At 51.8% G+C, this 11,937-nt stretch overlaps 4 protein-coding genes across 4 annotated transcripts; 2 read left to right on the top strand and 2 right to left on the bottom strand.

The window, feature by feature from the left end:
• Positions 1-938: 938 nt before the first annotated feature.
• Positions 939-2,315, top strand: CKM354_000614100 (uncharacterized protein; the record flags this gene model as incomplete). The annotated part of the gene is made up of 1 exon (XM_044801445.1): positions 939-2,315. The coding sequence occupies one exon, from the start codon at positions 939-941 to the stop codon at positions 2,313-2,315; it is 1,377 nt and encodes a 458-aa protein (XP_044657380.1).
• A 52-nt stretch (positions 2,316-2,367) lies between these two features.
• Positions 2,368-5,247, bottom strand: CKM354_000614000 (uncharacterized protein; the record flags this gene model as incomplete). The annotated part of the gene is made up of 1 exon (XM_044801444.1): positions 2,368-5,247. One exon carries the CDS (start codon positions 5,245-5,247, stop codon positions 2,368-2,370), a length of 2,880 nt encoding a protein of 959 aa, XP_044657379.1.
• A 984-nt stretch (positions 5,248-6,231) lies between these two features.
• On the top strand, positions 6,232-7,962 carry CKM354_000613900 (uncharacterized protein; the record flags this gene model as incomplete). The annotated part of the gene is made up of 1 exon (XM_044801443.1): positions 6,232-7,962. The coding sequence occupies one exon, from the start codon at positions 6,232-6,234 to the stop codon at positions 7,960-7,962; it is 1,731 nt and encodes a 576-aa protein (XP_044657378.1).
• Positions 7,963-9,033: 1,071 nt separating this feature from the next.
• CKM354_000613800 (uncharacterized protein) lies at positions 9,034-11,396 on the bottom strand (the record flags this gene model as incomplete). Its single annotated transcript, XM_044801442.1, has 7 exons — positions 9,034-9,978; positions 10,167-10,499; positions 10,555-10,617; positions 10,672-10,734; positions 10,907-10,969; positions 11,023-11,085; positions 11,139-11,396. 7 exons carry the CDS (start codon positions 11,394-11,396, stop codon positions 9,034-9,036), a joined length of 1,788 nt encoding a protein of 595 aa, XP_044657377.1.
• Positions 11,397-11,937: the final 541 nt, after the last annotated feature.

The following is an 11,937-nucleotide window of genomic DNA, read 5'->3' as shown; positions in this document are numbered from 1 at the left end:
GACATTTTGAGTGAGTGTCTGGTTGAGGCCCAATGAGCATAGCATGGTGTTGACGAACGGAAGACGACTCTTGTGAAGGTTGCATTCTCCGGTGAAGGGTAGTGTAGATATATGATGGCTCGAGGGCGACCTTGGCCATCTTGGAAAGGGGTTGTATATGGAGGTGTTCAAGCATCTTCATTGTGTTCCTATGTGGAGGTGCTGCGCTCGCGGCCAGATGAGTCTGGGGGCGAAGGGCCTCTACTTCAATCCTTCCGACACGAAAGTGGAAACCATATGGAGGTGTCGAAGAGCGGCTAACTCATCAGGCAGGAAAAGGTGCTCGCCTAGTTCTGTGCCAGTGTGAAGGCAAGGCGACGCATTTCGAGCACCTCCAACTGATTTCCTCATGCAGCGTGATTGTTAAGGACCGGAAGGCATCTTCCTCTTGCATGGATCTGCAGATGACGAAAACGTGGCTGATCCTGCAGACTTGATGCAGCAGGAAATTGGGAGTGCACCTCCTCCGCTAGCTAGTGTGGCGTGAGCTCGATCCAGCAGGAAGTTGGAGGTGCAGCTGTTCCAGTTTCGTTATCTTCCATTTCGTTGTCAGTCCTGCTTCAAGTCTGCATGTAACAAAATATCGCCTGTCGAAGCATTCTGTGGTCTGCCGATCTAACATCACTGCATTCACAATGGGAAGAACGACTTGCGTAGTATGTGGTGCCACTTTCAGCCGTGCAATGAGTTTGCGACGACACGCCTTACTACACGCTACGCCAAAGGAGCGGATCAAGCACCAATGCCATGCCTGTGGAAGAACATTTGCTAGAGCAGATGGACTTGCACGACATATCAACATACACACTGGAAATGATCTGGAGCATTGCGAGGACTGTGGTCGTGGCTTTGGTCGAGGATATCTTAACGCCCACAGTCGAGCTTGCCGGGGGCGCTTCATGCGCCGTCAAGACGGGCGGGAAGGCATACGACGGCCAGCACAAAACGCCAACAGTGTTCAGCTTCTAGACTGGCGCATCGAGCGTAGGCGAGGGGAAGAGTTGCTTCCTCAGACAAAGACACCTGGTCTGATGAAGCCTGTACAATTTGTCCATGAGACTGCTGGAAGCCTCAAGGCTGTGTGCAGCAAAGCGGAGCGCATTGTCCGTAAGAATGATTTGAAAGCTCTAGAAGAGCTCTTGGGCTGCCTGGTGCTTCGATATGCTACAGTCGAAACTTTCCAGCAGCTGTACGACTTCGAAATTGCGAAACGGACGGATCATCAAGGACCAATCTCCCTGCTGGACATCGCGGCAGAGTCTGGAGCGCTGGAAGTGCTTCGATACTTATCATCGCCTTGGCAGAAGCTCGAGGACATACCGTATGGGCAAGCACTACTGCATCGAGCTGTGAGATCGGGCCATCACGAAGTTATGACCTTTCTGGCGCGAGTCAAGAGTGCCGACTTGAACTGTCGTATATGGGAATTCGAGAACCAAAGTCCGTTGGCCGTGGCGGTCGACTCGGGCAATATCGACACAGTCAAGCATCTAATTGATCTTGGCTGCGACTTGCAGGCACCATGTACGACATCGTGCGACCCGATTATCTGTATTGCACTAGAGCATCGATATAATGAAATTGCTAGATTGCTCATCGACCAAGGGGCACCGGTGAAAGTCGCCAGCCGCTTCGGCGTCACCCCGCTTCACCATGCTGCAAGATCTGGTGAATTAGAGATCATCGACAATTTGATACGATTAGGTGCAGTGATAGATGCTGGGACCACTGGCATGAAGAATTATGGTGGGACGCCTCTCTGTTGGGCGACTGAAGCCGGACAAGTAGACGCTATGCGTCTGCTGCTGATTTCGGGTGCGAAGGTTGAAGGCTTGTCAGGTCGCAACAAGGACACACCATTGTTGTGCGCATGCTTTGCATCATTAGAATTCGGGCTATCAGCACTGCAAGTTCTCATCGCATGGACCGTCGATCTGAATCGCCTGCACCAAGATGGTCGTCGAGCCTGTACAGCATTAAGCATCTGCTGCCGCAGGTCGTGGGCCTCACTGGAAGTGGTGCGCCGTCTAGTCGAAGCTGGAGCGGACCTTAATCACGGAGATCGGGCGCCCTTACTCGATGCCTGGCAGTGTGCAAGCGTGGAGATATTTGAGTTTCTTCTGATATCTGGAGCTAATTACACAAAGCTTGATCTCCACGAAGTGAAGCCGCTGCGGGAGGAAGGCCTTGAGAAATGGCCGGCCGAATTGGCAGACGAGATTCCCTTCCGTGACCAGAAAATGGCCATACTTGATGCTTGGAAGCCAGAAAGATGATCTCGTGTCCGCGGCTGAACTTTTGATTGATATCTTGCGTCAAAGACAATGCTCAAAACCACTCTCCTCCAGACATCCCAAACCCAGCATTCATATTCGCATTATTCGTCCCATTCGTCGCATCAAAGCTCATGCCGTTCCAGTCCATTCCTGCACCATCAATACCACTGACGCCCGAATCAACGTCCATTCCCACCTGTCGTACAAGCTGATCCCAATTCTCCCAGTCCAGATTCCCAGAAGTGTCCATGATCGAGAAATCGTTACCAATTGAATCGATTGAATCCATGCGCTGAGAGGCATCGTTCAGCAGTGGGTCCTGTTGCTGCTGCTGCAAGTTCATCGTGGTCGTGGCTGGAGAAGTAGACTGGAAGCCTTGCGCAAGCTCGCCAAAGGTTGCACCGGAGACTGGAGTGAAGTATGCTTCCGCGAGAGCTGCTTGTCGAGCAAGTTCCTGCTGGGGTACAGGTGCTACCAAAGGTGCTGCTTTTGACGCTGGCAGATTGCCAATAATATTTGTGTTCAAATCTGGTTGCCACGTCTGATCGAGCATGTCTGTAGTGACGTTCGCTGTGTTTTGCAATTCGTCTGGTCCAGCTTCGCCGATTTTGGGCGAGCGTAACAGTTCGTGCTTATCAAGTGGTGTCTGGCCGAACGAAGGACCTTGATGAAAGCGTTGCAATTGAGCTGCACTGAGTGGTGCTCTGGTCACCGTTGAGCGGTTTGGATTACCGAACATGGGGTTCGCGTTCGGGCTGTAATGTCTCGCCGGCGCTCCGTCTCGGTGCTTGAGGAGAAGCTCTTCTCGAAGGCCTTTAGCGCGAGCTTCCTTTGCTTTCTTGTACAGCTTTTTCAGTGGCCGCCATAGGTGGTTAGTATTGGTCTCCTCCAAACCCCACCGGCCGGTAATAGTTTCGTCGATGGCTTTCCACGCTCTCTCCACCATGTCGCCAGTTGTCCTGTGGCAAAGTTCTGAGAGCGCAAATGCTAGTGCGTGCCATTGAATGTAAGTTCGGAACAGCCACCCCCATTTCTTAGTCCTTTCCTCAACTTCGAGCAAGTAGCTGTACTCGATGTTCTCCAAACTGGTTATGAAAAGCTTCTCCTTGATCTCTGGTGGAAGTGAAGCGCCTCCACTTTGCCGTTGGAAAGGGTGATAGACTATGAGCCACATCTTACTCATCATCAGCCTGGCTACAGTCGCTGTGACCCAGAACAGTGGCACGCTCATATCGCAATGCTTTAGATATCGTTCTTCAAGGCGCTGGTGGCATTCTGTGATCCAACGTTCTTTGTCTTGCAGCGTGACTGATTGGTAGAACTCGTTACAGGCTTTAGGTGGGCCTGGAGGCACGTAGTTCAGTCGTCGGAATGTGTTGGCGACCTCAAATCGTAGCAAACAGAAAGACATGATTGTACAGCCCTTTCTCTCGGGCGGAAAGTCTTCCATATCCGGTGTCATGTCCTCGTCGTTGATGTTGAGGGGCATTTTTGTATCAAATGACTGCTCAACGATAGTTGGGTCACAGCCATGATCCTCGCTGGCCCTCGTATCAAGAATACATACTTGCCACCAAAGGCGTCGACGCATCTCGATTTCGAAAGGTGACAGTCCGAAATGTGAGCCGTCGCGATGTATGCCGATTGTCTGAGCTATTCTGACCACGAGCCCAGTAAGAGTCCAGATGACGCGCGCATCGCTGTTTCGTCGCAAACAAATAAGGAAAATAACGAAGGCTTGGAGCACGACGATCTCCTCGGTCGTCAAGAAGTTCGCCCTTGCAAGAGCGTGCTGGAGACCAAACCGATACCGGGCCAGTAACACTGCCTTCTCCTCTCCAAGCATCTTTACACAATCCTCCGCTACAAGGCTCGTGGTTGCGCCATAGTAGATAGCGAAGAGCAAGCACTCGAAACCCCTCGACAGATTGGAAAGGTGTGCAGCGGAGCTGAGTATTGTCCCTTCGAGAGTCGGAACGTGACAAATCTTGCACAATGGATCGACACGGTCTTTGAAGATGTCCCAGTAGTCTCTGATCTGGCCTGGAAGGGGATGTAATGAGAGCATATCCACATTCTGCGAAGTGAAGCCAAACACGAATGCCTGAGAATTGCTTGGTGGCAGTTGAATCGAACCTGATCCGGGCGAGACTGTCAAATTGTCCTCATCATCATCGCTGGACTGATTCAGAATGCCCTTCAAGTCTTCAACTTCATTGCTCAGATTTGCCCAAAAGGAGTTGTTGATATATCTCGATTTCCCCTCGTTCACGACCAAGCGTCCGAATCTAGTCTCGAAGCGGCCTTTTTGCTGGTCCTCCACCCATCTGGTCTTGTTGCGGAACTCCTCTTCCGAGTCTTTCAAGGCCGTGGCAGCCGTACCTCCATTCAAGCTATGTTCAGGTCCTTCGCGCCCGGCCGGACGCTCTGTCTGCTTCTCCTCATCTTTGCTTTTTGCTTCATCTCCTGGCACCTCCGCGCCTAGTCCCTTTACCACGTTCTCTAGCTGGCGCAATCGCTCCAGCAGCTCTTTGTCTCTCCCTTCACCTAGCTTTCGCGGCTTCCGAGGCGCTCTGCCAGGCGCTGGGAACACGCATTCGATATGCGCTCGACTGCAGTGGTTGCACGGCCAGACCTTGTTGCACTTGACCTTTCGCTTCCGACATGTCACGCACGACCTGGGATTCAGCGCCCTGCCATGCGCGTCGACAGTAGGCTTCGTGCTCGGTGCCGGAGTTCCGCCCTGCTCGTTCGCCCCCGGCGGCGCATGTGTATTCGATGTCGACCCTGGGGTGTCCGACGATTGTCCTACGGCGGGCGAAGATCCGGCACGGGCAAAGGACGCTGCGCGATTCGACGATGACTGATCATCGTTCGCGACTCCCTCTGCATCGTGAGGAGAGGCTTCTGAGAAGGGCGATTGCTCTGCCATGTCTGGTGTGTCGAGGTCATGGCCTGTTGGTCGATGCGATCCGAGCACGGACTCGCCGTTAAACTGACATTCAAACTTGATTGGAAATTCGATTAAGTCCTCGGGGATACATCGTGCAAACACCAACTTGTGCTGCAGCCACGGCACGACCTTGTCGACCACCTAGCCTCATCTCCATCTTACACGCAGTGGCTCGTTTTGGAAGGTGATGGTCTTGACGCTACGTAGGACCGAGTCTTGGCGCGCCTGACGCAGCAGCTGGACACAACACAGCGTGTATCGCACCCACGCCCGCGTCCTAACGGAAAAATCGTCGGCAAGACAGACTCCAACCAGTCAATCGTCCACCTTCTGCTTGCGCAGACTGCGTACAATGGCATCGTGGCACAGCTATTGAAACATTCCCAACGGTTGCACGCAATCACACTTACCAATACAAGCCATCCCCAGATTATCACAACGAAGTGTAGTCATGGCTCACCGATCACAAATCAAGGTCTATCTTGAGCAGCTACGCCGCCCGTTCAAGGCAGAATCTTTCTGACTGCCAAGGAATAATTTCGGATCATAGTACGTATCGAGCACTTACTACTTAGTGCTCAAGATCTCTCACCTATACTGCTACCAGCTCAGAGTAGTGGCATACGCGCCTTGCAGCAGTAAGCGCTACAAGACGACGAATACGCCGGCTACGATGGGAGAATCGTTTATCACATCGACGTACAATGGAAGAATCGGATATCTCATTGACGTCCATTGGGAGAATCGGTTATGCCGCGACATATAAAATAGAACCTACGTCAAGATGTGGCGGCGCGGCCAAAATCGTGCAACTTGACGTGAACCATGGCGACCCTCCGGTCCACTCTCATGTTGCTACTATTCTGTCACACTTGGCATGCATTTTGTTTGCGGCTTAATGTCAACCCCGTTGAGATTCAAGAGACGTTCCCAAAATTGTCAGTGAAGGCTTTCAATCTCTACATGACCGATGCGGCTGGGGCAGAAACGGCACTTTCGACTACCGCAACCGAGGAAACGCAATTCGACAGTACTACGATATACAAGTGTCAGGACGACAAGTATGCAGTGGTCTATCAAGTCGCTACACCTGGTCAGAACCGCAGTGTCACACTGGTCGAATCAAGCCCGGCAGATCAGATTCAACCCAGGCTGATTGAGTTCGAATACGAAAAGCCAGGAGACAACATCACTATCAAACGCCCTCGGCTTTATGATCTCGTTGCAAAGAAACAGATCGATATCGGCAATGACTTCATCTTGGATACTAACGCAATGATTGAGGATGCACAATGGGGATTTCGAAATCAAACATACCGTTACATGATCGCCGAGAGGGGCTACAAATCCCTAAGGATGGTGGAACTCGACACAAATGGCAACACTCGAGTATTGGTAGAAGAGCACATCGAGAAGGGCATCGATTTCTTGCACAAGATTCGATGGGACTATATGAACGAGACCGACCAGATGTGGTGGCTAAGTGACAGGAATGGATGGAACTCATTATACTTGGTCAACACTACTCGCAACGAAGGAAGAATTGCCCCACGTCAAGACTCGATCAGACAAGTGACCAAAGACGGATTCGACGTAGCTGATGTAATCTATGTCGATGAGAAGGCGCAGGTCTTGTACTTCCAGGCTTACGGCATGGTGGATGAGCAAAGTCCTTACCATGTGCACTTGGCCCGCATCAACTACGACGGTACAGGATTCAAGGTTCTGACAGCGGATGGCGACGGTGTTCATCACAACACAGTGCATGATGATGGTACGATCGAAGACATGTGGTCCCGTGTCGACCTGCCTATGCAAGGTATTCTCCGAGATTTGGAAGGCAACCGCATTGCACCATTGACCGTGGACACTCAACTCTGGGACAACGTCACCCTAGCAGAGCGGTTCTCCACTCCAGGCCGTGATGGTAAAATTGAGATCTATGGAATCATAGTGCGACCCAGGACATTCGATCCTAGCAAACGCTATCGTGTGCTTGAACACGTTTACGCCTCACCACAATATGCCGACACGCCGAAAGAACTAGACAATGAGACGCAAAAGTATCTGGCGTCACGCTTCCAGAAGGTCGCCGATGATAACGACGTCGTCGTCGTTCAAGCCGATGGAATGGGCTCCGCCTGGCGAGGCAGAGCCTTCCGAGACGTCGCTTGGAAGAATCTCCAAGACGCCGGCTTCCCAGACCGCATCGCCTGGATCAAAGCCGCTGCCAAATCTCGACCCTGGATGGACCTCACCGGCGGCGTCGGAATCTTCGGAGCCTCCGCCGGAGGCCAAAACGCTATGAGCGCTCTCATCTGGCACAGCGATTTCTACACCGCTGCCATAGCCGACGCAGGCTGCCACGACAATCGAATCGACAAATTATGGTGGAATGAGCTAAACATGGGCTCGCCGGTGGATGATGCATTGTATGATTCTGCATCCAACGTTGTGCATGCGGATAAATTGAATGGGACTTTGTTGTTGCTTGTGGGGGAGTTGGATCAGAATGTGGATCCTTCGAGTACCTTGCAGGTGGTTAATGCTTTGAATAAGGCGGGGAAGGATTTTGATTTTATGATTGTGCCCGGGGCGGGACATGGGGTTGCGTTTAAGGAGGAGTATCCGCAGGTGCAGAATAAGATTAGGAGATTTTGGAAGAATTGGAGGGATGGGAGGGGGCTAGGATAGTTTCAGCTTCGTAGATTGATGTTCTACAGCGACATGACTTTCAGACCAGGCGCTACCTTCGACAACTTTCGTGGCCTTTGTCATTATAATTTCTCCCTTTATGCCTTTCTATGGCATCTCTCGAACATTGCTGAACGCCATGCGCCGCCTTGCTCGCCTACGAGTGACGGCGAAGATCACAGATCCATAGCGTACTGTGCATAATCTGGATGAGCGAGCCACGTCAGGTCTGGACTTATTTTGCCCTTGTGCCAATGGGCATCAAGTCAGCTTTCCCGCAGATTAATTCTGTCAATTGTAGCAAGAACCTACCAGAGTACCATTGAGGCACGCTTCAAATTTTGGCGTTTCATATTTGAGCTCGTTTACATGGCAATACTCTTCAGAAGCTAGTTGTCTTTCGCAGCATTCCAAATCTTTCGGGCAAGAGGCGCTCTACCACCGCTGGCCAGCAGCTCAACTTGCAAAATCTCGGCTTTACAAGTAGTCATCAACTTACAAGCATTCGAGCCATGCAGTCTTGAAACTCTGGAAAGCCATATTCATAGCCATTCCTTCTTTTTCACAGAATTCTCTTGCATCCTCGTGTCGTCGTGTGCCGCCGATTCCTTCGGGCAAAATCCCACCTAGGTACGCATAGTTCTTTTAGGCCGGTAACATCACGTCGACTGTCTGGATCCAGTCACTCACCAGCTGCTCAGTGAGACAGTTCGAGAACTTCAGACTGCCGACTGCACTGCCCTTTCCAATGCAGTGGACCCTAATATCTGGAAAGTGGCCTACGCGACGACTTCCCTCCGCGCAGATGCCATCCTTGCAAATTCATGAGCTGCTTGATAGATGCAAAGGGGCGCTATAGGCCAAGTCTGCTTACAAAACACTTCACAACACAGCCTTGAATTTACGATCGCCCAAGGTGCGATTCGCGCCGACGCAGTATAATGCGGCGTCGTTGTACTTTCACATTCGGTTTCTAGAACAGATGGAGGAGGTTGGAGTTAGCCTCGCGATGCCAAACAAACAAAATGATTGCATTTCCCAAGTATCCGCGCTGCAGCAGGCTACATCTTGCTACAAGACTTGCAGAGAAAGATTGTCAAAAGACACCGCAACGTTCGCAGTGCCAGCTGGACGACCACAAATCAAAACAGCAAGGAACTGATAAGTCGCCGTCGCAGATATCGTTCCCTTCAGATTCACAACCTGAGTCTTGCTTCCCGTGAATTGGTTATCGAACCAGTACACACCTGCTTGCGGCGCTCTCAATTCGAAACTGCAATCCTTCTGGACATAATTTCCAGTCACCGTGATGGCAACGTTGGCAGTAAGAGTGAAGCTCTGTCCTCGAGTGAACGCGATGTCTTGTCCCAAGCCTCCACTTCGCACAGTACCAGAGCCTCCGACATTGTTGATTTGGACGAAGCCAGCTTCGTTTTGAGCGCCGAGTGCATTTGCCTGGTCCGCTGCGATCTTTGTCCAGTAATCGAGGCTGTTGCCGTTGAAATTGCCGTTGCGAATGAGTTGTGTGGGACAAGCTCTGACTGAATTGGTGACGGTCGTTGTTTCATAGACGGTGGCGCGTGGCGTCACGGTACTTGTGAATGTAAAGACTGTAGTGCGGACAGTAGTCGTGGTAAGTGGTGTAGATGTGGTGGTCTGCGTTGTGGTCATGGTTGGAGTCACGACCTCAATCGGCGTGTTTGTTGTATACGGCGTTGAGTAGACAGTAGGTGAAAATGTCTCCGTAGGTGTTGTGGTTTCCGTGAACGTCTCCTGGACAATGGGGAAGATAGTGAACAGTGGTGTCACAAACTCGCTTACAGTCTCAAGACTCGTGGGCGTATATGTGAAGAGCGGCGTGACTGTCGTACTTGGAACCTCTGTCACGGTCGGGGTATAGTGTTCCACTGGAGTTGTCGTCGTTGATGGCTGCACGTCGGTAGTGGGTGTCGTGGTCATGAGTGGCGTAAATGTGCTTGTTGGTGTGGTGGTCGTTTGAGCGAACGTATTCACCGTCTAGAGCAGATCAGTCAATATGTGTCGAGCACTACTGGCGTGGTATGCTTACCGAAGAAATAGTGGAGGTGACCTGTGCCGACGAAAGGAGTCAGCATGCACTATGAAATTCATGCCCACGAGCCTCTGCGGCCAAGCGAACCACAAGTGCAAGGGAGGGCAAGAGTTGAGCAAATTAATCTACTTACCGTTCTCGTGGTTGTCAAAGTCCTTGTTGGAGTTGTCACCCCGCTCTGGCTGCTGCAGGCGCTGGATAGAGCTGGTCCAGCAAGGCTGGTCAAGGGACCGAGAACGCCATTGAGGAGACCACCAAGAAGCTGCGGCGCTGGTGATGCGTCGCGCTTTTGTGGAGCGTCACAGTATGTTGATGTCACAACAGGTCTCTGAGTGATGGTTGTGGTCGAAGTAGAGGACAACGTAGTGGTTGTTCGGGCACTAATGGTCTGTGTGGTCGTCAATGTTGAAGTTGGCGCTGTTTGAGTGAGTCTTGGAGCAGAAACGGTGACTGTATCTGCAGTGCTCTTGGGAGAGTTTGTCAGCGGGGATCTATTCAACACTCAAATGCAGCTCGCATACCGTCACTGTTTCTGCAATAACTTCCACTGTAGGGAGCGTGCTTGTCACCGTTTCTGCTGTGACCTACAATAGCTGATCAGCCTGGCTCGGAAATGGGAAGGAAGCAAATCAACGAACCGTCTCGGTCGCAGCTGTAAGTGTTGTTGTCTCTACAATCACGGTGACAGGCTCAGCGGTTGCCTGTTTCGACAAGTCAGCAGGCGAGTGTCACTTTCAATGGAGTGGATAGCATGCCGTCAGCGTTTCGGCGTAGATTGTCGCTGTTGCTACGATGGAAGTGACTGGATCGAGGGTTATCTGTGCCGAGCGTGAATATAGAGTACCAACTGCAGCACAATACATTGTACCTTACTGTGAGAGTCTCCGCGCTTATGGTCTGGACATCTGCAGTGAAGGTAACAGGACGATCCGTAACCTGATCTCATCCGTAAGCACGCGCTGATGTCTATGTGCGCCCATTCGACTTACAGTAGCTGTCGCCGCCGTGTATGTGGTCGTCTCGAGAGTATGAGTTGAAGTTGGCGCGGTGACCTGTCAATGTGATCAGATGTGCAACGCAAGTCTCGAACCCAAATTCGGCGTACCGTGGAGGTTGGAGCGGTGGAAGTCAGAACCGCTGCAGTTGCCGTGCTCGTTGCCGTCGTGCTGGTAGCATAGGCAGTTGTCGACCGTGAAACAGTTGAGGTGGAAGTGACAGTCTTGGTAGTGATGCTCAGAAACGAAGAGCAAAATGCAGTTGGGTTAGCTATGCCAGGAATTTGCGGTACAGGAAGTGCAACAGGCGAAGCAGAAGATAGAGTGATGCCGAGAGCAAGCAGCAGAGCACGCGAGTAGGACTGCATGTTGTTGGCCTTGCGTGTCAAGTCCGTCAGAACTCAGATGTGCGGGAACTTTTTATTATATCGACGCATCTCTTCACGACTTCGTCCTCACTGTCCGCCATGTCACGCCCCGCCATGAGCACGGCTCAGTAGCTCGTTGTGGCTTATGAGGCTTCACTGCGCAAAGCGTCGCAGGCGAATAGCAAGAGACACTGATGCCGCCACGAAGGCAGAAACGTGACCTGTTATGCTCTAGAAGCGTGGTGGAAGCAAGCGTGGCCTGACTGCCAAGTAGAATGAGCTTGACTAATCCACGTGGCCGAGTAGAAGTATGTTGAGCTTGCTTGGGCTTGTTCTTCTTGGGCAAGTGCATCTTTACAAGACGGATCTCAACGAATCATGAACGGACCTGTTCTTGAGGGCGCCGCCTTTAGGGCTGATAGCTTTGCTCCGACGCAGCCACATGCATGATGAACATCGGGGCAACACGGAGTGGCCGGCGGAGCTTTCTTGCGACGTGGCTGAAGCTTGAGATGTAGAAAGGCCTTCGGGCGGTCTATAG

The sequence above is a fragment of the Cercospora kikuchii genome, assembly GCF_019650295.1.
Source record: "Cercospora kikuchii DNA, contig_00003, whole genome shotgun sequence".
In the NCBI taxonomy this organism is placed as follows: domain Eukaryota; kingdom Fungi; phylum Ascomycota; class Dothideomycetes; order Mycosphaerellales; family Mycosphaerellaceae; genus Cercospora; species Cercospora kikuchii.
The sequence above is the reverse complement of the archived record's forward strand: the minus strand, read 5'-3'. Positions and strand labels throughout refer to the sequence as shown.